The 25207-nt window shown below is 44.6% G+C and overlaps 1 protein-coding gene across 1 annotated transcript in view; it reads left to right on the top strand.

Moving 5' to 3' along the window:
- Rad54l2 (RAD54 like 2) overlaps positions 1-18617 on the top strand; it is a 434133-nt gene extending 415516 nt beyond the window's left edge. The window contains exons 13-22 of the mRNA XM_021206315.1: positions 244-362; positions 2564-2682; positions 4754-4853; positions 6442-6647; positions 7045-7217; positions 8427-8623; positions 10476-10675; positions 12898-12987; positions 15054-15146; positions 17457-18617. Of these exons, the coding sequence (XP_021061974.1) occupies positions 244-362; positions 2564-2682; positions 4754-4853; positions 6442-6647; positions 7045-7217; positions 8427-8623; positions 10476-10675; positions 12898-12987; positions 15054-15146; positions 17457-18451 (2292 nt within the window). The 3' untranslated portion in view covers positions 18452-18617. The remainder of the gene's footprint in view (positions 1-243; positions 363-2563; positions 2683-4753; positions 4854-6441; positions 6648-7044; positions 7218-8426; positions 8624-10475; positions 10676-12897; positions 12988-15053; positions 15147-17456) is intronic.
- The last annotated feature ends 6590 nt before the right edge of the window (positions 18618-25207 follow it).

The raw sequence follows: 25207 nt of genomic DNA, 5'->3' as shown, positions 1-25207 counted from the left end.
CCAAGACTACCAGCCCAGAGATGGTCCCACCCACCCACAAGGGGCCTCTCCCCCTTGATCACTAATTGAGAAAATGCCCCACAGCTGGATCTCATGGGAGCATTTCCCCAACTAAAGCTCCTTTCTCTGTGATAACTCCAGCTGTGTCAAGTTGACACAAAACTAGCCAGTACAAGGAGAGAACTTTATTTCTACCCATTCAGCCTTGGGTCTGTCCCAATCTTCCTTGCTTCTCTTTTGCAGGCCAAGGATCTTCTGACTAATTATCAGACTGGAGTCCTGGAGAACTCTCCCAAGATGGTACTGCTTTTCCACCTGATTGAAGAAAGCGTGAAGCTCGGGGACAAGATTCTTGTATTTAGGTGAGAAGATGCTTGCTATCTGTAGGAAAGGCGAGTGCAGTAGCTGCAGAGTGAGACCATTGAGCATGATCGTGCCCTTTGCCTTTTCCAGTGTGCTGTAACCAAGCACTTGTAGTTAGGGTTTTCTTACACTCCACCACCTAGCCCAGGTTCTTTCTCTTACCCACAGAAAAGATTTAAAATTACGTGTTGACATTGGAAAACATATTCTAAATATTCTATTTAGTCCTTCAGACTGTGGCCCAGACCAAACCTGGCTAGCCTTTTCTTTCTTTCTTTCTTTTTTTTTTAATTTAGCATTTATCTATGTATTTACTTTGTTTATTTATATTTATTTTTTTATTTTATCTTACTTTAAATTTGTGGTGGTAGGAGTTAAACTGGAACTTCATTCAAAGTAAGCAAGTACACTAGGCTTGGCAGAAAATATCTTTATGTGCTAGGTGTCTTGTCAGCCCTCTTTAGGTTTTTGAGACAGGGTTTCAGTAGCCAGGCTGGTTTGAATGCCTGACTCTTCTACCTGCATTTAAAAGTCTGAGACAATGGCTGGTGAGATGGCTCAGTGGATAAGAGCACCCGACTGCTCTTCTGAAGGTCCAGAGTTCAAATCCCAGCAACCACATGGTGGCTCACAACCATCCATAACAAGATCTGACTCCCTCTTCTGGAGTGTCTGAAGACAGCGTCAGTGTACTTACATATAATAAATAAATAAATCTTAAAAAAAAAAAAAAAAAAGTCTGAGACAGAGTCTCATTAAGTTGTCTGAAGCCACACTGGCCTTGAATTTGTACTCCTCTTGCTTCAGCCTTCCACAAAGGTTAGATTACCAAGTCCAGCTAGGTACACTTATTTTTTAAAAAATAAGAACATTTTTAAAAATGTTTTCTTGTCGGGCGTGGTGGCACACGCCTTTAATCCCAGCACTCGGGAGGCAGAGGCAGGCGGATTTCTGAGTTCGAGGCCAGCTTGGTCTACAAAGTGAAACCCTGTCACAGAGAAATCACAAAAAACAAAAAAAAAAAAAAAAAAAAAAAAAAAAAAAAAGTTTTCTTATTTTTTAAGACTTTTAGTCTTGTAAAAAGAAATACAAAGAATAAAGAGTATTTGTAGTCAGCTGGCTGTGGTGGCCTTTAATCCCCACACTTGGGAAACATAGGCAGGTGGATCTCTGTCAGTTATAGGAAAGCTTGGTCTACATAGAGAGTTCTAGCACAACCAGGACTATGTAGAGAAACCCTGTCTCAAAAAAACAAAATAAAACCAAACATAAAGCAGACAAACAAAAGGACCTATATGTGGGCCTAAACCTAAACCTAAAGTGTTTTCTGTTTTGCCCTTTATAGAGCATGTTTGTTGATCTCCCACTTTGCCCTTTTTAAAATTAGGTTTTACATATAAGGCCATGTTAGTGATGTGGTATTTTTGCCAGGGTCAATCTGGCTGGGGCTTTGTGTCTCATTAAGATCTGACTGTATGCAAGGAAACAGGCATAAAGTAGATTGCTTTTGGCCACAGTATACTCCAAGGACCCTGGTTTGGGGGGCATCAGGGAGGGCTTCCACATGTGACAGTCAGTAGTGATTCAAGCTTGCCTCCTGATTTTCATAATCTCTCCCCCCTCTCTTGTACATTGTTTCTGTCTTCAGACACACCAGAAGAGCTGAGCATCAGATCCCATTACAGATGGTTGTGAGCCACGGTGTGGTTGCTAGGAATTGAACTCAGGACATTTGAAAGAGCAGTCAGTGCTCTTAACCGCTGAGTCAATCCTTCATAATGCTTTTCATTAACCCAGCTCTCTAAATGTTTTGAAAACAGTCAAGTGGGTCTGTCTCCATAGGAAAATACTTGAGATACTTGAGATTGACTGTGGCTCACAGACTCATTTGTGTCTCTATGTAGATTACACTGCTGCCTACTGCTGAGCACTGAGTTAAACCCCAGAATTTTCAATTGAGAAATTAAAGAATTAGAGAAATAGTTGTTTGTTTGTTTATTAGGCTGCTTTCTGTTTTGTTTTGTTTTTATGGGTCGGTGCTCATAAATCTATGGGTTAGGGAGAATATTTTGGCTGTGGTTAGTGGAGTTCTACCTCATAGGGAGTAGGTTGTGGGAACTCCACTTACAAGGTTGCACAGGAGTGTAAGAACAAAGTTCCTTAGGGTTTGGAACCATCTGAATTACTTTTTCCATTTCAGCCAGAGCCTTTCTACCTTGGCTCTCATCGAGGAGTTCCTAGGGAAACGAGACATGCCTTGTCTGCCTGGTGCCGAGGGGCAAGGAACACAGAAGTGGATTCGAAATGTCAGCTACTTCCGTGAGTTTATTGTTGCTTTCTTTCTGGAGTCTTGGCAATATCTATTTAAGGACTTCCTTTCTTTCTCTCTTCTCCAACTCTATTCTTCTTTAAGTGTATAGAAATATGTGATCAGCCAAGAAATTGGGAGACACCAAGAAGCAGTCTTTAAGAAAAAAACACTGCTAGGGCTACAGAGACAGCTCAAGTGCTGGGGTCCAGACGTGTGTGACCGTGTGTGGCTCAAAGCGGGAGGGGATGAATTTGAAAGTTTAGGACCACTGTGGCCTAATGACCATCGGGGTCAGAGTGAGTATATACCTAGGTCATACTTTCTCTATGGGGGAGCTAAATACCCAAGGATGAAAGTTTGTGAGTGTGATGGGGGGATCCTTTTTTCAGATGTATAATTTATAGGTATACATAACCATGTATATATTATATCTGTAATATTTAAATCCATGGAAGACATGATGTTGATTGAGAAAGGTATCTAAACAGATTCCTTAAGTAAGTGGTAATAATAAAATTTCAGAAATACCATGGTAACATTTGGGCCAGACTTTGGCTATATACGTCTATTGTATAATATTCAGTAATATTTGTTGTTGTTTTTTTACCCCCAACTTGATGTCAGTAGCATCTTCAACTTTGAGAACTAAAAATGCTCTAGTCATTGTAAGATTGTCCCCTGGAGGTGTGAGGGTGGAGTAATTACCCTTTGAGAGTCATTGGCCTACAGAAATGGTGCACAGAAATGAAGGCTCAGAGCTTGTGTTTTCTCTAGGAGTGTCCAATGGGACAGCAGTGAGCTGTGTGTCACTACTGCATACTCAGTGGGGAAGTAGACTGGGGTCCTCACTGAGAACACTGACACCGGGCAACTAACCTGGGCCTCCTCTAACAGTATTAATGGTCGTGTCTTCCACTTTTCAAGTTTTGTCTTTTTGTTCTCAATGGATGACACTGCTTCAAGTCTTTTTGTTTGTTTTGTTTTGAGACAGGCTTTCACTATGCAGCCGTGGGTGGCCTGGAACTAATAGTGTAGAGTAGGTTAGCCTTGAACTCTTGTTAGGGATCATTCTGCCTCTGCCTCCACAGTGCTGGGATTAGAGCTGTGCGTCACCACACCTGACCCTTCTGGACTTTTGTTTGTTTGTTTGTTTGGTTGGTTGGTTGGTTGAGTTTTTGTTTTATGTTGCCTTATAGCAAGTGCGTGTCTTGTTGGGTCTGGTGGCACATACTTATAAAGCATTTAGAGGCCAAGGTAAGATGGTTGTGAGGTGGAATCTAGCCTGGACTATATAGTAACACTGTTTGAAAAGAAAACAAACAAACAAAAAACTCTCTTAAGGAAGAAGACTGGTAGAATGTTGTCACATTGAAATGCAAAATCCTTAGTGTTTTTGCACGCACTAGGAGTCCCATAAAGCTGAGTGGCAGCCTGAGTCACCATTTTCTGAGTTCCGTAGGTGAGTCAAATGCACTCTTAGGTCTGGACATTAGCCTGAATTCACTAGAGGGGAAAACATTGAAGATGGGGTTCCTCTGTATAGACCAGGCTGGCCTTAAACTCAGAGATCCAACTGCCTCTGCCTCCCGAGTGCTGGGATTGAAGATGTGCCCCACCATTGCCAGGCTGTATTTTTTAGTATTGTGTTACTTGTGAGAATCACTCTCAACTATAGATACTGTTGAATTGGTCATCAGGGTACACACTTCTCAATGCGTGAGGAGTAAACACGTAGTTTCACAGTGTTGATGCCTAGGACATAGACCATAGATCCATGGTATTTGTTGGAAAGATGGCCCAGTGGTGCTAAGAGCTCATGCTGCTCTTGGAGAGGATCAGAAATTCAGATCCTATCCATGTTAAGCAGGTCACAGACAGACACCTATAGCTCCAGCTCTGAGGGAATCTGATATCTGGGACCTCTGCAGGCACCTATGCTCACATGCATATACCCACACACAGACACACAAACATACATGCAATTAAAAATTTAAAAAAAAAAATTTAAACCCTGAACATTTGCCCAGTGACTTTGCTGAGTTTCTTTGCCCTCATCTATTCACTTTTTTTTCTTCCCAGGGCTAGATGGTAGCACCCCTGCCTTTGAGAGGGAGCGGCTCATTAATCAGTTCAATGATCCCAACAACCTCACCACCTGGCTGTTCCTTCTCTCTACAAGGTGAGTTCATGCAATTTGCCATCTGGGCAGGTACCACAAAGGCTTATCTAAATCTGAGATGAGATCTGCTCAGCTTTGTAATTTGTTTTTTGAGGTCAGAAAGGAAACCCCAGGAGAAGTTGTTATGAAGGTAGTCACCACATTGTTATAAAGTTCTTTGAGGCCTTCATTAATAATTGTCATAATTAGATATTCTCTCAGGAGTTCTCTATGGCATGGAGTGCTTTATCACATTAGATAATGTGATTGATATAAATAAGAATGCTTTAAAAAGAAAGTGCCCAGTTTTAGCAATCAGGAAGCAGAAGGATTTTGAGTTTAAGGCCCACCTGAGTTCTGTCAGTGAGTCCTGCCTCAAAAAAAAAAAAAATAAATAAAACAAAACAACAAACCAAAACAAAAAATAAATTTAAAGTGTAGTGTAACTATAAAAGGTTGATGTTTTCTGTCTTGTGACAAGTACCTTGAAGGATCCGTAGCTTTCTACCAAGACAGTGTTCAACAGCGTAGGGGTTGTTTTTTTCCTCTGTTTCAAATAGGTTCTGATGTAGCTCCTCCTGATCTTCCTGACCCTTCCACCCATGTATTGGGACTGTAGGCTTGTGCTACCACTCCTAGTATATATGAGTCTTTCATCCCTCCTAGATGTTAAAGTAAAAATACTGCACAGAGTTTATTATAGACATTTTTTTAAGACTTATTTATTTTATGTATATGAGTACACTGTAGCTGTCTTCAGACACACCAGAAGAGGGCGTCAGATCCCATTACAGATGGGTGTGAGCCACCATGTGGTTGCTGGGATTTGCACTTAGACTTAGGACCTCTGGAAGAGCAGTCAGTGCTCTTAACTGCTGAACCATTTCTCCAGCCCCCCCCCCTTTCTTTTTAAACCATGACTTTCCCTTCCTTCCTTCCTTTCTTTCTTTCTTTCTTTCTTTCTTTCTTTCTTTCTTTCTTTCTTTCTTTCTTTCTTTCTTTCTTTCTTTCTTTCTATTTTATATATGTGAGTTCAGTGTTGTGGCACACCAGAGGAGGGCATTGGATATTACAGACAGTCATGAGCCACCATGTGGTTGATGGGAATTGAACTCTGGAAGAATAGCCAGTGCTCTTAACCCCTGAGCCATCTTCCCAGCCCAGTATTACAGACATTACCTTTTGTAGGGCTTTACCCTTTACAGAGATGAAGAATTATAGATACTGTTGAATTGGACATCAGGGTACACACTTCTCAATGCTTGGGGAGCAAACAGTATTTATCAGGACATGAAAATTCTTGAGTTTATTGTGCTTAAGACAAGGAGTGGTACTGGGGTAGGAGTCACAGAAGGCAAAGCTTCTGAGAAAACCATCCTTAAGACTAAGGGATGCAGCCGGACGTGGTGGCACACGCCTTTAATCCCAGCACTCGGGAGGCAGAGGCAGGTGGATTTCTGAGTTTGAGGCCAGCCTGGTCTACAAAGTGAATTCCAGGACAGCCAGGGCTATATAGAGAAAACCTGTCTCAAAAAAACAACAAAAAACACACAAAAAACAAAAAAAACAAAACCTAAGGATTGCATGGCTGTTGGCTTATGTTTTCAAGGGCCGGATGCTTGGGTGTGAATCTGATTGGTGCCAATCGAGTGGTGGTATTCGATGCTTCCTGGAACCCTTGCCATGATGCCCAGGCAGTATGTCGGGTATACCGTTATGGCCAGAAAAAGCCCTGTCACATCTATCGACTTGTGGCTGATTATACTCTTGAAAAGAAGATCTATGACCGGCAGATTTCCAAGCAGGGCATGTCAGGTGGGCCATTTTCCAAGTTAGTCGAGATATACTTCTGTACCAGCCTCTTTCCTATAAGGGATGAAGTGTATGAGGGGAGGAACAGGGCATGGGACCACAGATAGGCTTTGAGTCACAGAATGCCAGAAGTTCCTCCCATATCATTCTAATTCAAGTGACGGACTTCATCACTTGATGGTCCATTAAGGTACTGGACCTCAAATTGTGGGATGTAGGCTTACTAGGAGCTGGTAGTTTTCTATGACATTCCATTTTCCAGGATCTTCTGTCTGTCCTTTGACCTTTGTATTGGAAGGCTTCCTTATTGTCAGTTAAGCCACTTTCTCTGCTGACCTCATAGTTGTGTTTTCAGGCTTTTTGACGAGTGCGGACTTTGTTCTTACTTCTTGCCTTCTAGATCGGGTAGTGGATGATCTAAATCCAATGCTGAACTTTACCCGGAAGGAAGTGGAAAACCTGCTGCACTTTGTTGAGAAGGAGCCAGCTCCCCAAACATCTTTGGATATAAAGGGGATCAAGGAGTCAGTCTTGCAACTTGCCTGCCTGAAATATCCTCACCTCATCACCAAGGTAAGCATCTCATGTATGTGGAGTCCTTGGTATGACAACTCAGCCAGTGACAGCTTGTTTGGTAAACCTACTTGTATGGACTGGGTTCGTACTGAAGAGCTAAACTTCCTAAAATAGAGATGAGCTGCAAGAAAGAATATTATTTATTAATTACACGCGGGAGAACCCAACCCTCTCCCGCATGTCCCATTGTCTCTGCTGAGTGTACCTCTCAATGTCTCATGTCTTAATGTCCCAATGGCGCATGGTCCAATCCTCAGCAGAGCTGTGTCTAGAACGCAGGTCCAATCGAGTAGGCGTGACGACATTGGTGGTTGGTCCGGGCGATGAGTGGGCGTTGACAGTGGGCGGTCCAAGGATGCTGTGTTCTGGGATGTCCAGGGAAGCAACTCTTAGCGTGTCTGTAAGGGGCGCAATACAATGCTTAGAGGGTGGCGGGCGAGACCCAACACCTGCTACCTTCTAAAGTGCTATTTAATACACACAACTGGAACTGAAGTATTCTTTTGCTGATCCCAGCATCTCCAGGCATTGGAGTATTGAGCTTAGAGTCAACCATGCACAATAACCTGGCCACTGTGAATCTTCCTAACAGAAGGGGGGTGGGGGCAGTGGAGAGAGAGAGAGAGAGAGAGAGAGAGAGAGAGAGAGAGAGAGAGAGAGATCTCGTGTGCGTGCCTGTGTACACCCACTCACGTGTGCCTGTGCATATGAGTATCAGGTACTTGTGGAGCCCAAAGGTGTCAGATTCCCCTGGAGCTGGAGTTTCAAATAGTTGTGAGCTGCCTAATATGGATGCTGGGAACTTAACTTGGGTCCTCTGCAGGAGTAATTGTGCTCTTAACTCTTAACCAGAGCCATCTCTCCAGGGCCTTCTCAGTTTTTAAGAGTATGTGTATGCGTTTACATATGTGTGAATTCGTGCATCTACCATGACGCAGATGTGGAAGTCAGAGAACAACTTCATAAAGTTCTATTCTCTCCTTTTTCCTGTATGTGCATTCTGGGAATTGAGTTCAGGTCACCAGGATTTATCTCACCAGCCCATGAACTGCACTATTGCTAGAACATGCTTGTTTGCCTATAAGCAGGCTTTTTGCCAGTGTTAGAGACAACCAACCTTTTCTTGGTTTCAAAATAAGGTTTATTGTACATTAGTGGTATTTGCACAAAGACTAGTAGTTAAACCCAAGTCCTCTGCATCTCCAGGAGCCTTTTGAGCACGAGTCATTGCTCCTCAACCGCAAAGATCACAAGCTGACCAAAGCTGAGAAGAAAGCAGCAAAGAAAAGCTATGAGGAGGACAAACGCACATCAGTACCCTATACCCGCCCATCGTATGCGCAGTATTACCCTGCCAGCGACCAGAGCCTGACCAGCATCCCTGCCTTCAGTCAGAGGAACTGGTGAGTTGCTAGAGGAAGAGTGGCTGCTCTGCACCAGACCCGTCATTCCATTTCTATTTCACAGGGAGAATCTACAGCCTGTTCCTTGGCTGCTCTAGAAGGAAGGTCCTGCTGTAGGGTCAGGTGTTAGCAGTTCAGCTGCACTAGTGCTCTGAACTGCTCTGGTTTGACATCCTTGGCTGAAGAAATGAGCTGCTGATTTTGCCTCTCAGAAGAGCTTTCTGGAAGAATGGTATAAGATGACTTTCTTATGGGCCAACTTTGAGTCATATGGGAATGTGTACACACAAGAGGGTGTCCCCCTCAGAGAGCTTACTGACAGGTAGCGTTGGTAAGATGTTCAGCAGATAGAGTACTCTGTCTCTAGCCTGGGGCTTGGGTTCAGTTCCTGGGACTTACATGTAAGCCGGAGGAGAAAACTAACTCTACATAAAACTGTCCTCTAACTCCCACACACATGCCTTGGCAAGTATGTACCCACATAAACACTTCAAGTACACACATGCACAGTAATAATCATTTTTTGTTCATTATTTATTAAACATTTACTATATATAAAGTATTCACCCATAACCTGGCAGATTGCATTTAAATACAAAGAATCAATGAAGTCATTCCAAATCAAGTGTAAAAACACTCTTGAGAAAGGGTACCAGACAGTCAAAATGTCTTGTGGTAGGAAGTACCAACAAATATAATAAAAATTTAAAAGCTCAGGAAAAGAAAGTTTCTTCAGAAATCTCCAATCAGAAGAGCAAATGTGTTGCACACACCTATAATCGAAGCATGTGGAGGCAGGAGGAGAATTTAAGGTTGTCCTTGGTGAGCTTGAGGCCAGTCAGTAATATGTAAGTAGTAATGAGGGGAGGCAGACTGATAGACAGACAGACATACAAACAGGGTCGGGAGGAGAGACAGACATACAGATATGCAGGTGGAGGGAAGAGAAAGTTAATGTAGTAGATGGATGGGTGAGTTGGTAGATGGATGGATAGATGGGTGAATGGATGGATAGATGGGTGAATGGATATGGATAGATGGGTGGGTGAATGGATGGATAGATGGGTGGGTGAATGGATGAATAGATGGGTGGCAATATTTTGGTCTTGAATTGGGGAGAACTTTATTGCAGACCATCATCTAGTTAAAAGATGGTGAACCAGGAAGAGTGCACCGTTGACCCTGGGTGGCATTTTGTTAGTAAGAAATACACAGCCAGTTCTCTATGTGGCTGTAGTACTGTGTCATCGAGAAGTCTGGCTTTGTGCAAAGGCTTTTGCTGTTGCTGCTTTTGTATGGTGGTCATAACTAGAGGGAAAGTATGGAAACCGACTCAAACAGGAGCCAGAAGGAACATCATGAAAAGTAATTTGGAAAAGAGAAGGGTAAATGTATAACTTACTCAGGTTTGAGGAATGTGTGTGAGAGAATCCGAGAATGAGTAATTGGGCTAGATGTCCCTGATGGTCACTTGCAGATGTGGCATCACACAGGTGAGTCAGGGTAAATTTTCCCCTTCAGATTTCAACTTAAATGTTATCAAGAACTTGCCCTTCCTTTTACATTTTTGTATCATCTTATCTTCCAAAATTTTAATCTAGTTCCTGATATAGTTGGTCCAAGTTCCAAAGAAGAGGATGGTATCTTTCCATCTCTGAAAGGCATTGCTCCACTGACATCTGACTGTGTCTCTGCTGTTCAGTTATGCCTCTAGTAGCCTTTAGAATTGACTATCCTCTGCATGTCTTCCGATGCTTCTCTCAGTGATCGCTATGGTGACAGGGCATGACAGTCCCTAGTAGGTCAGTGGCTGTTCTGCTCATCTGTAAATGTGCTTGACTTTTTCTTGCAGGCAGCCAACACTGAAGGGTGATGAAAAGCCTGTGGCCAGCGTTCGTCCTGTACAGTCCACCCCCATTCCCATGATGCCCCGGCATGTCCCACTCAGTGGCGGTGTAAGCTCTGCCCCCAGCACAAATACATCCATGAACTTCCCCATCAACTACTTGCAGCGGGCAGGAGTCCTTGTGCAGAAAGTGGTCACCACGACAGGTTTGGAATTCAGAATTCCTGCTTTCCCTTCTGGGGATGATGTCTCTACCTACCTACCTACCTAACCTACCTAACCTACCTACCTACTACCCACCTCTCCCCTCCTCCCTCCTCTTTTCCTCTTCTCTCTCTCTCTCTCTCTCTTTTATTTATTTATTATTTTTTTTAATTTATTTATTATATGTAAGTACACTGTAGCTGTCTTCAGACACTCCAGAAGAGGGCACCAGATCTTGTTACAGATGATTGTGAGCCATCATGTGGTTGCTGGGATTTGAACTCAGGACCTGCGGAAGAGCAGTCAGGTGCTCTTACCTGCTGAGCCATCTCACCAGCCCTGTTTGTTTTATATATGTGTACACTGTAGCTGTTTTCAGACACACCAGAAGAGGGCATTGGATCTCATTACAGATGGTTGTGAGCCACCATGTATGATTGAACTCAGGACCTCTGCAAGAGCAGTCAGTGTTCTTATCTTAACCCCACACCCCCCTCTTTTCTTTCTTTCTTTTTTTTTTTTTTTTAAGATTTATTTATGTGTATGGGTGTTCTTGCATGCATGTAAGTGCACCACATGTGTCCCTGGTGCCTTAGAAGAATATATGTTGGATCCCCTGGAACTGAGGTTACAAATGGTTTTGAGCTGTCATGTGGGCGATCAGAACCAAATCTGGGTCTTCTGCAATAACAGCAGGTGTTATCTATCTATCTATCTATCTATCTATCTATCTATCTATCTATCTATCTATCTATCTATCTATCTATCTATCTAGTGTTTATGTGTGTACCAGTGTTCATACAGTCCCTAGGGATTAAACTCAGGTTGTCAGGTTTGACAATAAAGCACCTTTATTCACTAAGACACTTCACTGACCCCAGTGTTGTCTTTTGTATTTTGTTCATTCAATAAGTGTTCATTAAACACCTTTCGTAGACACCTTCCTATATTGGCACTATCAATAAAAATGAAGATATATTCTCTCTCTCTCTCTCTCTCTCTCTCTCTCTCTCTCTCTCTCTCTCTCTCTCTCTCTCTCTGTGTGTGTGTATGTATGTATGTTTCTGCTTTTCTTATGGCCAGCTCCAGTCTGTTGGCCCTGTTTAGTCTACTACTTTCTGGACTCTTCCAGATCCCTCGGATCTGCAATAAAAACCTTNTCTCTCTCTCTCTCTCTCTCTCTCTCTCTCTCTCTCTCTCTCTCTCAGCGGGGACAGAGTTTCTATGTATACTCTTTACTATGTATACTCTGGAACTTGCTCTATAGACCAGACTGATCTTGAACTCAGAGGTCTGCCTGCCTCCTGAGTGCTTTGATAATAGCCATGAGCCACCACTGCCTGGTGAAATATCTTAATGTCCTGGGTTTTTGTTGTTTTAGAATGGTTGTGAGTGGAATTCTATGAATACCACAGGGATTCTGGAAATGTTGCTGGAATATGGGTTTGGACTTGGAAGGTGTTCAGAGATGTGAATGTGCTGAGTTCTGCCTAAATGTTTGCAGGGTATAAAACGTCAGCCAGCCTACAGAGTTAGGAAACCTGAACTGTCACTTGCTTTTTTTGTGTGCCAGTTATTGTAGATTGAGCATGGTAGACCAGAGGGCGATGGGGGAATTGGGCATTTCAGCCAAACTCTGAAGTTCTGAGTCTCAGAGTGACTAGGGAGGAAAATATTTCAGAATTTAGCTTTCATTTTCCTGTTTAGAAGTATCTGTGCTATATATGTTTTGATGAGAACATCTTAATTGATGTTTTGAAAATAAACTAAACAAAACTCCTGATAATTTTATTTCTCAACTAAATCTTAAAGTCCTTCTGCAGTTTTAGGAGTTGTGGGGCAGTGCCAGCAAGGAAGATCATACCACTTTTGTTACCTAAAATGATGTGGAACAAATTTATGCAAATAGTTCAGAGTGGAAAAAAATAGAAATAACCTTTGGGGCTGAATTTTTTTTTTAACTAAAAGCCTTATGACTTTTTAAATTAAGACAAAGGAACTTGATAAGGAAGATGGCTCAATTTCAAGCAGCTTTGCTGTCGTGGTTCTCTTTTGCTGAGACGGTTGTGAAGGTTTCTGCTTGTTTGTTTCACTGTCTCTGGGTCTAGCTCTGAAGAAAGGCTGTGGGAAAGACAGGACCTGGAGTGGATGTGAGACTTTAATTTTCCTTCTTTTCTTCAGTCAAGCCCTGTGTCATCTAAATGTACGCTCTGTTTTTCACTAGATATTGTTATTCCTGGACTCAACAGCTCCACAGATGTTCAGGCAAGAATCAATGCTGGTGAGAGCATCCACATCATCCGAGGGACGAAAGGTGAGGACCCAGCGAAGGGCATGTGAGAGTGCTAAGCTAAGCATCAGTAGATCTTAGGGTTTAAGGTAGAGAGGGTAGAGACAGGAGTTAGCCATAAGAGCTTTGTAGTTGGGAGAGACAAGAGGACGTGGCATTTCTGAGATGACATTGAACTTAGAGGAAATTGGAGGTCTCATGTTCCTGTATGTTTTGCTTTTATCAGAAACCTTGGGATTACTATGCATAAAGAGACCAAAACTGAGAAGAGTTGTGAAGTGGGTTGTAAGCCATTGTGTCATTTACACACAATTTCCTTGAGCCAGGAGTGGATGGTGGTCCCCAGCTAGGAAGTGTATGCCGTACATGAATTAGTACAGATGGCTTTCACAACAGAATTTTTAGTGTGATAATTTTTAAAAGCCCAATATGATACCGGGTGTAATGCCTATAGACTCAGCACTTGACTGGCAGAGGCAGGTAGATATCTGTGAGTTCGAGGCCAGCCTGATCTATGCACTGAGTTCCCGGACAGCCAGAGCTACATAGTGAGACCCCAACTCAAAACAAAACAGAAACCCAGTAAGTAAGTAAGTAAGTAAGTAAGTAAGTAAGTAAGTAAGTAAGTAAGTAATCCTTATAGAGGAAGATGAGATCATTGAGATGAGAACCGTGGGTTAAGTAGTGTCAGGATGCAAGCAGCTGAGCTCGTTCCCATAGTAGGTTTCTGGGGTTGGGGGCTTGTTTTTGTTTGTTTGGTTTTGTTTTTGTTTTTGCATCACTGCACCCAAACTCATAATAGCCTGTAACTAAGTTCTATTGCTGAATGAAGCTGCTTGAAGCTTTTTGCCCTAGCCTGCATTGGATCAAGTACCTTTCGGCTTAGAGGAAAAGCAGCATAGAGCACATGGGGCCACAGATGACTTGACCCAGCCTTACCTGTCTCCTTAGTGTGGTACCCAGCCTTTAACTGTGGCATGTGTGTCGCATCTAGCCTGCTCTTAGTACTATATCTGAAAGCTAGAATGTTTTTATTTATGTTATAACATAAAACATAATGTATTTTATGTTTTTAATTAGTGGGAAAAAAAAAAAAAGAAAATCAAGGGGAAATTCCAGAAAATCCCTCCCTCCCTCCCTCCCTCCCTCCCTCCCTCCCTCCCTCTCTCTCTCTCTCTCTCTCTCTCTCTCTCTCTCTCTCTCTCTCTCTCTCTTTCTTTCTTTCTTTCTTTCTTTCTTTTTCTTCTCAAGACAGGGTTTCTCTGTATGGCCCTGGCTGTCCTGGAACTCACTCTGTAGACCAAACTCAGAGATCTGCCTGCCTCTGCCTCCGAAGTGCTGAGATTAAAGGCGTGCGCCACCACTGCCCTCCTCGCGTTTTCTTTTTTAAGAAGTCTTTATTTGAAGTGCAGTGATAATATGGGTGAGGCCAATGGGCTTACTGAGCCAATATGATGACCCACCCTGACTCATTCCTGGGTCTCACGTGACAGGAGCAGCAAGTTGTTTTCACACACACAGTAAATAAACGGAATAACAATATTTTTAAAATATTTTTTAAAAATGTATTTTACATGTGTGGGTAGTTTGTCTGGACATATGCGCCTGATGCTGGAAGAGGGCATCAGGTTTCCTAGAAAAGAACTGGTGGACAGAGTACAGCTCTCCCCGCTGAGCAACAGAGGGTGCTGAAGCAGTCGGAGTTCATCTTCCAGACCAGGGAAAGGATACAGGCCCAGAGTGCCTGAGAGCACAGAGCTTGTTCTTCACAAGTCCTCCTTACTCCCTTCATTGCTTGAGGACTTTCTGGAGTACCTGCATTCCTTTTTAGAAGTTAAGCTCCACAAGACAGGCCCTTTTTTGTTTTAAGTACTCAAGTATTAAAACTGCCTGGCATGTGGTAGGTTAGCAATTGATGTTTATGGATCAGTGAGTCACTGTGAATGCAGACTTCACTTATCCTCTCCTTATTGTAGGGGTTTGTGGGGTGCAGTGATTTTGTAGGTTTTACCAGCCCATGGTACCTGGAGTTTTTCAGGAGTAGATGTATTCTATGTAGGCTCCTGACGGTCTTTCTCATTATCTCCTAGGGACATACATCCGCACCAGTGATGGACGCATCTTTGCTGTCCGGGCGACCGGCAAACCAAAGGCCCCTGAAGATGGTCGGATGGCTGCCTCAGGTATGGCAGCCTATAACTTTCTATTGACCCACACAGCATTTGTATGGCTTATTTATAATTAATGTACTTTTTACATAAATAACATCTATATGATTTATAATCGAAAAGATGAAAAAGGATAAGGTGATGAAAAGTAAGTTTTCTGTCCTCCAAGTCAGCTCTTGGTCCTCCCTGGAGGTCCTCCTCCCTGTCAGCTCTTGGTCCTCCCTGGAGGTTTTCCTCTTTTTTGTTGTTGTAAAGATATTCTAAATACATGGTTACAGGGTTGTGTGTATACTTACAAATAAGATTGTCTGCATTTTAAATAGGTATAGCTTTTTCTTTGCATTTTAAAATAAACACTAATATACTATACTTTATTCCTTTTTTTTTTTCACTCCCCAGTGATTTCTCATTTCTTATTCTTTGTTCTAGATATGCTTCAGTGAAAATTTACTATTGATTTACATCTAGGTTATTAGGATTGGCATGTGGGTGTGGGGAGACACTCTCCTAGAAGTAGGAATTTTGAGCTGGGTGGTATTGGTACATGCTTTTAATCCCAGCACTGTCAGGCAGAGGCAAGGGTATCACTGTGAGTTCATGGCCAGCCTAAGAAACAAAACAAAAAACCAAGCAAACAAAAAATCAGTAGGATTTTGGTCAAGGGTGTATTCACGGCAAACGAAGAATGGTAAGGATCCCTGCCAAGTTCTCCTCAAGAGAGGTGGTTGTTTTATGTACTACCCAGCACTGAGATGGGAGAGCCAGACTGCCCTAGCTGTGATGTCTAGCCTTCACCTGTGGGTTGGAAGAAGGGAACTCTTGAGTATCTGTGTCCCTGTACCTGGACCAAAGGATTTTTAATTTCCCATTAATCTTCTGTCTTTTCCTGCCTTTCTTTTATGTGAATCACTTGTAAGTGGAAGAAACCGTGCTGTTTTATCCATAAATACTTAAATATCCATCTCTTAAGTATGAGGACATTTGCCGGGCGTGGTGGTGCACGCCTTTAATCCCAGCATTTAGGAGGCAGAGACAGGTGGATTTCTGAGTTCGAGGCCAGCCTGGTCTACAGAGTGAGTTCCAGGACAGCCAGGGCTACACAGAGAAAGAAACCCTGTTTCAAAAAACAAAACCAAAACAAAACAAAAGAGTGAGGACATTGACCTATTAACTACAACTTCATTGTCATACTAAAAGAAAAATTAACAATAATTCCATAATCCATAATACCAATTTTTTTTTTTATTATATGTAAGTACACTGTAGCTGACTTCAGACACTCCAGAAGAGGGCATCAGATCTTGTTACGGATGGTTGTGAGTCACCATATGGTTGCTGGGATTTGAACTCGGGACCTTTGGAAGAGCAGTCGGTGCTCTTACCAGCTGAGCCATCTTACCAGCCCTCATAATACCAAGTTTTATCCAGAATTTTTAGTTCTCCAAATTATCTATAGTAGCTAGATTTTTTTTTCTTAACTTGCAGAGGCTGAATTTTAACTTCATTTGTATATTTAAATCCCTTGATAAAAATCTGACTAGTTACCTTTACAAAAAAATTTCCATCTGGGCATGGTGGTGCACACTTTTAATCCAGTGTTCAGGAAGCAGAGGCAGAAGCAGGCAGATTTCTGTGAGTTTGAAGTAAGCTTGGGCTGCATAGTGAGTTCCAGTCCAGCCAGGTAAATACATAATGAGACCTGGCCTCAAAAAAAAAAAAAAAGAATTTCCCATTGTTTCATATTCACTATTTCCTAGGATTCACCTTGTGGAATTGTCCCATGTCCTTCCATGGGTAGGCTTATGTGTCAGTTTTATTGTTGCTGTGACAAAATACCTGAGGAGATGTAATGGGACGAAGGTTGATTTTTAGCGGGCAGCCCAAGGGGATGTTTAAGCTCACCGGGTGTCATAGCAGCAGTTTAAGGCAGCTGGGCACCTCATGTCCACAGTCAGCAAACAGGAACAACTGTGAGTGCTTGCTCGGTTCCATTTCCCCTTATTCTGCCTCATGCCTTATCCCGTGGGAGGATGCTGCCCACGGTTGGGATGGGTCTTTCTACCTCAGTTAACTTCGTGGACAAGCTCCTTCACAGGCATGACCAGAGATTATTCCCAAGGGTATTCGTGATCCTGGTTAAGATGACAGTCAAAATAAACCCTCACAACTTCTTTCTGGAGTCAAAAAATTTCTGTCTTTGAGAGAGGGGAAGTCGGCTGGATTTAAGTATCACACAACAAGGTTTCTACTCAGCAGGACTGTGGATCCCCGCGGCTTCCTTTTCCCTTGCCATACTGGTTTCAGTTACCTCTATTTTATCTGCAGGTTCCCAGGGGCCTTCTCTTGCGTCCACAAGCAATGGCAGACACAGTGCCTCATCACCCAAAGCCCCTGATCCCGAGGGGCTGGCCCGGCCGGTCTCTCCCGACAGCCCAGAAATCATCAGTGAACTCCAGCAGTATGCAGATGTGGCCGCTGCTCGGGAATCCCGTCAGAACTCCCCAAGCATCAGTGCTGCCCTGCCTGGTCCACCGGGCCAACTTATGGACAACAGCACCATTCCTGGGACAGCTCTTGGAACTGAGCCATGCCTTGGGGGTCATTGCCTCAATAGTTCCCTCTTGGTGACTGGCCAGCCCAGTGGTGGCAGGCACCCAGTGCTGGACTTAAGGGGCCATAAGCGAAAATTGGCTACTCCGTCTGTCACCCAGGAATCAGTCCGTCGACGGTCCAGGAAGGGCCATCTGCCAGCCCCCGTGCAGCCCTATGAGCATGGGTATCCAGTCTCTGGCGGGTTTCCAATGCCGCCTGTCTCCTTAAATCATAACCTCACCACCCCCTTCACCTCCCAGGCTGGGGAGAAGTCCCTATTTATGGGCAGTAATCCCTCCTACTACCAGCTGTCCAATTTGCTGGCAGATGCCCGCCTGGTGTTTCCAGTGACTACTGACCCTCTGGTGCCAGCAGGCCCTGTCAGTTCCTCTTCCACGGCTACCTCAGTCACTGCCAGCAACCCCTCCTTCATGCTCAACCCCTCTGTGCCAGGGATGCTACCCAGCTATTCACTCCCATTCTCACAGCCACTCCTGTCCGAGCCCAGGATGTTTGCGCCTTTCCCTTCCCCCGGCTTGCCCAGCAACCTTTCGAGGGGTGTGTCTGTCTACCCAGGCTATATGTCCCCACATGCAGGCTACCCAGCTGGTGGCCTCCTCCGGTCCCAGGTGCCTCCATTTGACTCGCATGAGGTTGCCGAGGTGGGGTTCAGCTCCAATGATGATGAGGATAAAGATGACGATGTGATAGAGGTCACTGGGAAGTAGCTAAGAAGCCTCTGACACCTCACTTGGGGCCCCTAGAAGGTTGCCCACCAAACTGCAAGGCAATGAACCTGGTCTTTCTGAAAATAGGGTACTTGGCGGGAGGGAAAAGAAGACAAAGGAGAGTGGTTGGCCATAATGGCAGGCTCTATTGCTGTTCGCCAGAAGAAAAAAGAAAAGACCCCAGAAACTCCACAGAGCTGTAATAGTGGGAAATCAGGGACCGAAAACAGGGATGGGGTGTGTGGCAGCCTGCCCTTCCTTCCCGTCTTTCTTATGCTGTCTGCTTAGATGCCCATTTGAGTGTAGAAGTGCATATCCCATTCTGCCTTTGGGAACATCTCTCCCAAGAAATTTGCCTGAGTTACTTAGTTTGGCCTGAGGGTGGGCATGGGGAGCAGACTGATTCCACGGGGAGGTGGGAAGGAAGCAAACCAGGCTGTGTGTGTGTGTGTGTGTGTGTGTGTGTGTGTGTGTGTACTCATGCATGAAAGAGAGAACATGTATGTAGCAGAATAAGGGTGAAAGTGGGAGGAGGGCAGGGAGGGGAAAAACTAAGAGGTAAACTAAAAAGAAATGAATTTATCTTTTTTGAAGTGTAAATCAGAATGTGGTGGTTTATCGCTACTAAGTTGAACATCAAAGTGAGTCCAGGAGAAGAGCCATGAAAGCCAGTTTCCTTCTAGCTAGGTGAAGAGAAGGCCGGGCTAACTTGAGTCCCACATTTATTTTTTAACTTGGGGAAAATCATGAGAAAGAGAGTGTTTCCAATCTCTTATTCTCTCCACAGTGGCCATCTCTGAGCAGATGTCCCTTTCCACGTGGGCACGAAGTGCACTGCAGTGTGAGGGTGAGGTGGTGTTGTGGCTGGAAAAAACGTGCTTCACCAAGACAGGACTGAACCCCTTTGGCTGTCTGTCTTGGTGGCCTTTCCTCTTCTTTCCGTCCCCATTAGAAAGCTCCATGTTAATTTATTTCTTATGGACAATTATTTATTATTTTCATTTGGGGGCAAGGGTGGTGGGTGGGGGTTATAAAGAAGATAGCAGATAGTAAAGGAAGTTCTAAAATATTCCAGAACCCCAGCTGCTGGTCAAAAACAGAAAGAGAGAGAAGGGTCCGAGGTAGATGGTGAATTAATTTACCAGGGAAAGAGAATTAGAATTAACCAAAAGTTTATTAAACAGCTGTGTTGTGGGGAGATGGCCTCTCAGGAAAATCAGGGATTCCCTGAGACTGGCTAGTTGGGGGTGATGAGACTCATTCCATAGAAATTGAAACTTGGGATCATGGACTTTGCTACTGGGAAGTAAGTAACCTCCACATTTGGAACTATTGTCCTCTGATGATTTCACAGGCCAGTTCTCTGCTGAAAAGTGAAGCTATGGGTAGGTAGCCTGGGTTGAGGTAATAGATTTTGAGTTGGGACTTGTCTTGGTCTTCCTAGCATATCAGGTGATCAGTCTGGGCCTGGTTTCTGGTCCCTCCATCTTCGCTGAAGTATTACAGGGAAGTCCTTCCTCTGTAGGAGTCTTACGTCTGGCTTTTGTTTTAAAAAGAGTACGAACACAAGTCATTCTGGTCTCCCTTCCCTTGTTCCAAATACCACGGCAGGGGTGTCTAGTGCTTAAACATAAACACTGGCTGTTTTCTATTACTGGTGTGTCCTGTGTCTGTAGCCCTGTCTCCCAGGCTTTCCCATGCAGCCCTTTGATGAATAACTCCTGTCTGGCTTTACCTCCTTCCCTTGGCTCCAACTTGGTTGGGCAATGGCTAGATCTGCCTCCTAGTCCAGGAAGTATCTTAACCACTGCCTGTGACTCTTGACTAGCAACTTCTCATCGTTAGGGAGAAAGGAGGGAGCTTAAAGGCAGACACTGGGATTGTCCCAGAGACAAGGGGAGAGGTGGTTGGTGGGGTATGTGTACTCTCCAGTAACACCGAAGTGGACTTGTGCTTTCTCTCTGTTTTCATGTGCACCCTATCAGACTTAACTCTTCTACTCATAGAAGCCTTAGATCTACAATTTAGCTATGCAAATTATTTGTAACAATTTAAAAATAGTTTCAACCAGTGCTTTCTCGGTCAAATGTAGTCCAAGAATCAATAGTCAAGGCATTTAATTGGAGTGGGCTCTTAGGTTGGGGCTGGTACAGTGGGGGTGAGCTAGTCCAGATCTCTATAACTTGTAGAACACATTCAGAGTTTGGGTTACATGGATGCCCCTCAGATCTTGGAACACTGTGCTCCCAGAGTTGTCTCTGTGTTACATGGACTCCTTTCAGACCTTGGAATACTGAGTTCCCAGAGTTATATATCTGTGTGTATGCCCTGCTAGCCAGGAAAGGGAGTGTTTCGGTGTTCACAAATAGAAAATTAGTAGAAACAGTTTCAGTAGGGAACTGGAACAGGTTTTTAAGTTGCCAGGAAGTAAATGGGAATTCTGAGAGTAACACGCGACTGCCGTACACTCCAGCAGTCATCCCAGGCTTAGAGCGTACTTCATCTTTGCAGCAGCCATAACTCTAGACAGACCTCCTGGCTAAAGAAGGTTTGCATGCAGCTTCTGTTGTATAAGGGTGGGAGGTGAGATCATAGGAGATTGAATTGCTTATTAGCTCCATGGGCTTTGGCAACTCCCCTCCCCCAACAACCCTAAATATCCTGCTTTTCAAATGGACTTGTGGGGAAGTGTGCATGCACAGCAAGCATGAGCATGTGATGAGAGAAGCGGGAACCTCACGATCTATTGTGCTTAGATTGGAAACCCGAGGAGGTAGTAGGTATACCAATTATACTTGTAATTCTAGCCCTCAAGAAACTGAAGCAGGAAGACCATTTTGGACTATGTATACAGTGAGACCATGGGGAAAGGCAAAGGTCAGGCCCTGCATATTTTCTCTCTATTTGTCTTTCATGGAATGTTTTAAGGGTCTCTCAAGAAGTCCAGTCTTTCTGGTGTATTCTAAATTCCTATTATCTGTAACATTACTAAATGATGCAGGATGACACTTAAGATACTTGAGTCCCTTAGGTCTACTGTGTCCCCTCTGGTAGGGATGGAGTAGCTATTCAGGAAAGTAAGTGAACCACATTAGGTCAGATCCTTCTTAATGGCTTATCTCTGAAGTCCTTACCCCTTGAGTTACGCTACTTAAGTATCTGTATTCCTGGCTTAAACATTTTGTCTGGAACTCTTCTAGGAATTAATGTATGGATCATATATTTATGACTTACAACTAAAAATGAAGTTTCCTACTCTGGGAGCATGAAGCAAAGAGCTGGGGCATGCTTTGCTGATGAGTTGAAACAGAAGATCAACCATATAGGTGGGACTGCCAGTCGCGAGCAGTCAGTATCTTTAGGTGTGACATCCATTGCTCTGGAACTGAGTCCTTATCTGCGGGGGAAGGTTTTCTGGGGCGTTACATTACTTGTTCCTACACAGACCTTTTGTTTCCCGCCTCCCTTTGCTTTCCACATGCCCAGGTCTCCTGACCATGGTTTTCTGTGCACTCAGCTAGGTTGCTCTTTCCCAGTATTGCTGCTGGGAGAGGTCACCCACCCCCAAGGATGACTTTCTGGCTCCTCTGCTGACTTGTTCCCAGGAAATCAGCACTGTAAACGGCCAGTCTGCCGAGTGCTGACCTGCCCACTGCTCGCCTTCAGACCCCTTCCTCTCCACTGATTCCTCTGCCCCTGTGTATCCAAATCGGTGTAATCCCTCAACGTCTGTTCTGTACCACTAGCTTGGCTCTAAGCCGTTTATGAAATACGTGAGTCCTATAATGATAACTAATAAGCAGGCAGTGTCCACCTTCTTTGCTTTTCAGGGACCCAAGTCTGCGCCTTTCCCCTGCCATGAGTCTGTTTGCTATAGTCATCTAGTGTGCTGGGGAGAGAGAGCCAGGCAGGCTGCGTAATCTACAATGTAGAGGGCTGAGGGAGGTTTGGCGCTCTCTGCTACCACTACTAGGATGATATTCAGACAAGAGAGGACCTCATACTGTGACCTGACCCAGGACCCTCCCTGGAAGAGAGCTCAGCCCAGCTGTGTTTGAGTGAATGTATGTATGTGTTTGCATGTGTGTGCTCATGTGCACTGTGGTGTAAAATGACTGTTATCTGGTTGTGTAACTCAGGGCAGGCTGGGGACTCACCAGAAGATTCCTTCATGTCTGCCCAAAACAGGTTTTTTTTCCTTGTACCCTCTTCAGAGGGATCAGAGAGAGGGTCCAGGTGGGTTGAAGGGGTTGCAACAGATAACCACTAAGGCCACACTGCTGCCAGAGGAGTTGGGGGAAGGGGGAGGGAGATGAGGTTGCCCCAAGGCTCTGGTACCTGGCTTTAGTTTTCGTCGTCTTTCCTCAGGACGCCCCTGAGGCCCAGGACCTGTGCCTGGTTTAGAGGACCATCTGTGGCTGGGTGGTCCAGCTGCTGGTGTGATCATGGGCTTCCCCTCCTCTCTCAGCAGGGCAGACACGTCTGCTCCAGGGACTGGGCAACTGGCTGTTTCTATGACGTATTTATTTTTACTTGTGTTTCATGTCACTTTTTTTAAAAAAAAAAAAAAAGCAAACAGAACAGAACAATTGTAAGTCAGTATAACTGCCTATCAGTTTTCTTTATTTCTCTTTTTGTAAAATAAAATTTAAACTCAAGATACTTGGTCAAGAAATTTTCTGGACAGAGGCTTAGCTGGGTACTAATGAACCTAACAGAATAATGGCACTTGGACAGCGCATGAGGTGGGATGGGACAGGCTTTGAGCAGAGTCTGTTGGTAGGGTCATTGGGCTTCTGCTCACCAAGAGGGTTGTCCTCCTCTTGGTAGAACAATGAAGCTGACTTGGAGTTGTTGAAGCCGGTTAAGTCCTCAGCTATGGGGCAGCCCATTCAAGGCTGGATGGCTGGATTAAACCAGTTTCAGTCATACTGACAGTGGGGATGGGAGTTGTGGGAGCACTGCGTGGATATTCTCGGGCAGAGTTGGGGGCGGGGCTCTAACAGGGTTTGGAATGGGAAGAGGGGAGGAAATGGACAGTTCCCTCTAACCCCCGCAAGTTTAAGGGGAGCCGCCCCGGGGACATATCCTCTGGCAATCTACACAGAACTAAAGCGCCTCAGTTGGTGATTACTGGGAAAGAGGAAGAGTAAGTCTGGACTTAGACTAAGTGGGTCTGTGCTATCGAGAGAGGTCTGGGAACGTAAGGTGGGCCGGTCTCAGACCTGGTAGGAGTGTACATAGGGCCTTGCAAAGGAGTCTGCTGCCCCCTAGTGGTCACTTGATAGCCGGCACTGTTAGAAGCACTGGGAGATGAAGTCTGGTGGGCTGATTTCCAGTTGCAGGACAACTCTCCTACAATACAGTGCTGACATTCCTCAGGCATACCTGCAACTCTGATACTGAGTTCTGGAGTTCCCAACCAGGCTAAGGGAAGTGAGCCAAGACAGCAGGATGACGAAAGAGTGCCTCCTGACAGTGATTTCCTGACACAGGCTAATCAGTTTCAGAGAGACAGAATTAACATGTGCTCTGAACCTGAGCCATGTGCCCTTCGTGTGTCTCAAGAACCCTATCTAGTGTACAGTCCACCTGCCTCAAGCAGCCAATCATTACCATGTTTGATGTTCACAGGTAAAGTAGCTATAATGACTTTCCTGCTCTCTCTACCTTGAAGACTTTTGAGTAGCCAGCTGCTTATTCTTACCAGACTGTCTAGAGCATTGGGGCATTTGTCTTGTGGATGACGTTCAAGATCACATGTTACCCCGTGGCTGCTGGCTTTTTCCAAAATCATCTTATATGCTCTTTAGGTGATCAACTTTCCAAAAAGCAACCTTGTCAGAAGTACCAAGATAGTCCCTGGCCAAGCCTGTCTGGCATCAAGATTTATAAACAGCCAAGTTTACAAGCACAGTTGCCTTCCTCACTTCCACCATAGATCTGGGCGTCTCAGGAGGTGCCCTCAGTACAGTGCTTTGAGATTCATAGGTCATCAGATCCTAGCTTGAGATTGAACCTGTAGTGAAGGAGCTTACACTTGGCTAGGGAGTCACCTAAGTTATCTTAGGCAGAAACTCCCGGCCGCCACAGCCAGGGCAGCAAAGGAGAAGCGTTGAAGAGAGGTGTTCCCTGGAGTGAACTTCTGGAGGCCAAGGCTTTCATTTGGTTCGCTCAGTGTTTTCATGTCCTGGAAATGTCTTAGTAGGAAGTAATAAAGGTTGGATGGAGGGATGGTCGTCCCTATGCTCAGAGAATCCGATGGGTGGCTGAGTGGAGACACATATTTGCATTCTCCAGAGATCTGTTCAGAGCTTCTTTGTTTATTCAGAGCTTCCTCAGCTGCTAAGACCTGAGCAAGCAGCCAGACTTGAGAAGGCTCTGAGAGAAGGTGGCGATAGTAAGAGTGGTTCAATCAGTAAGAGGCCGACATCGCTCTGCTGATCCTCTCTAAAATGCACAAACACTATTCAGTCCCGCTTTAACTTAACTGGGCTTCTGGAGCAGGCAAACAGGCTGACTTTCCCGGTGCTTGGAGCCCGCCTTCGCCTCTGCGCTTTCCCTTCCCTCCCTGTCGGCCAGGTTCGCTTGGGTAGCTTGAGGTACCGGTTGGTTGGTGCTTGGTCACCTTCAGGAGTCCCCTTCGTTGGAAGCAGGAATGTGTGTTGTGGGCCCAACCCAGCCAGATGGGGGTGGGAGGAGGCGTGCATGTTACCAAGGAGACGGGGCGGGGCAGGCCTCCGCCCTCCAAATCTG

Source organism: Mus pahari, chromosome 10, assembly GCF_900095145.1.
Source record: "Mus pahari chromosome 10, PAHARI_EIJ_v1.1, whole genome shotgun sequence".
In the NCBI taxonomy this organism is placed as follows: Eukaryota; Metazoa; Chordata; class Mammalia; order Rodentia; family Muridae; genus Mus; species Mus pahari.
The sequence above is the reverse complement of the archived record's forward strand: the minus strand, read 5'-3'. Positions and strand labels throughout refer to the sequence as shown.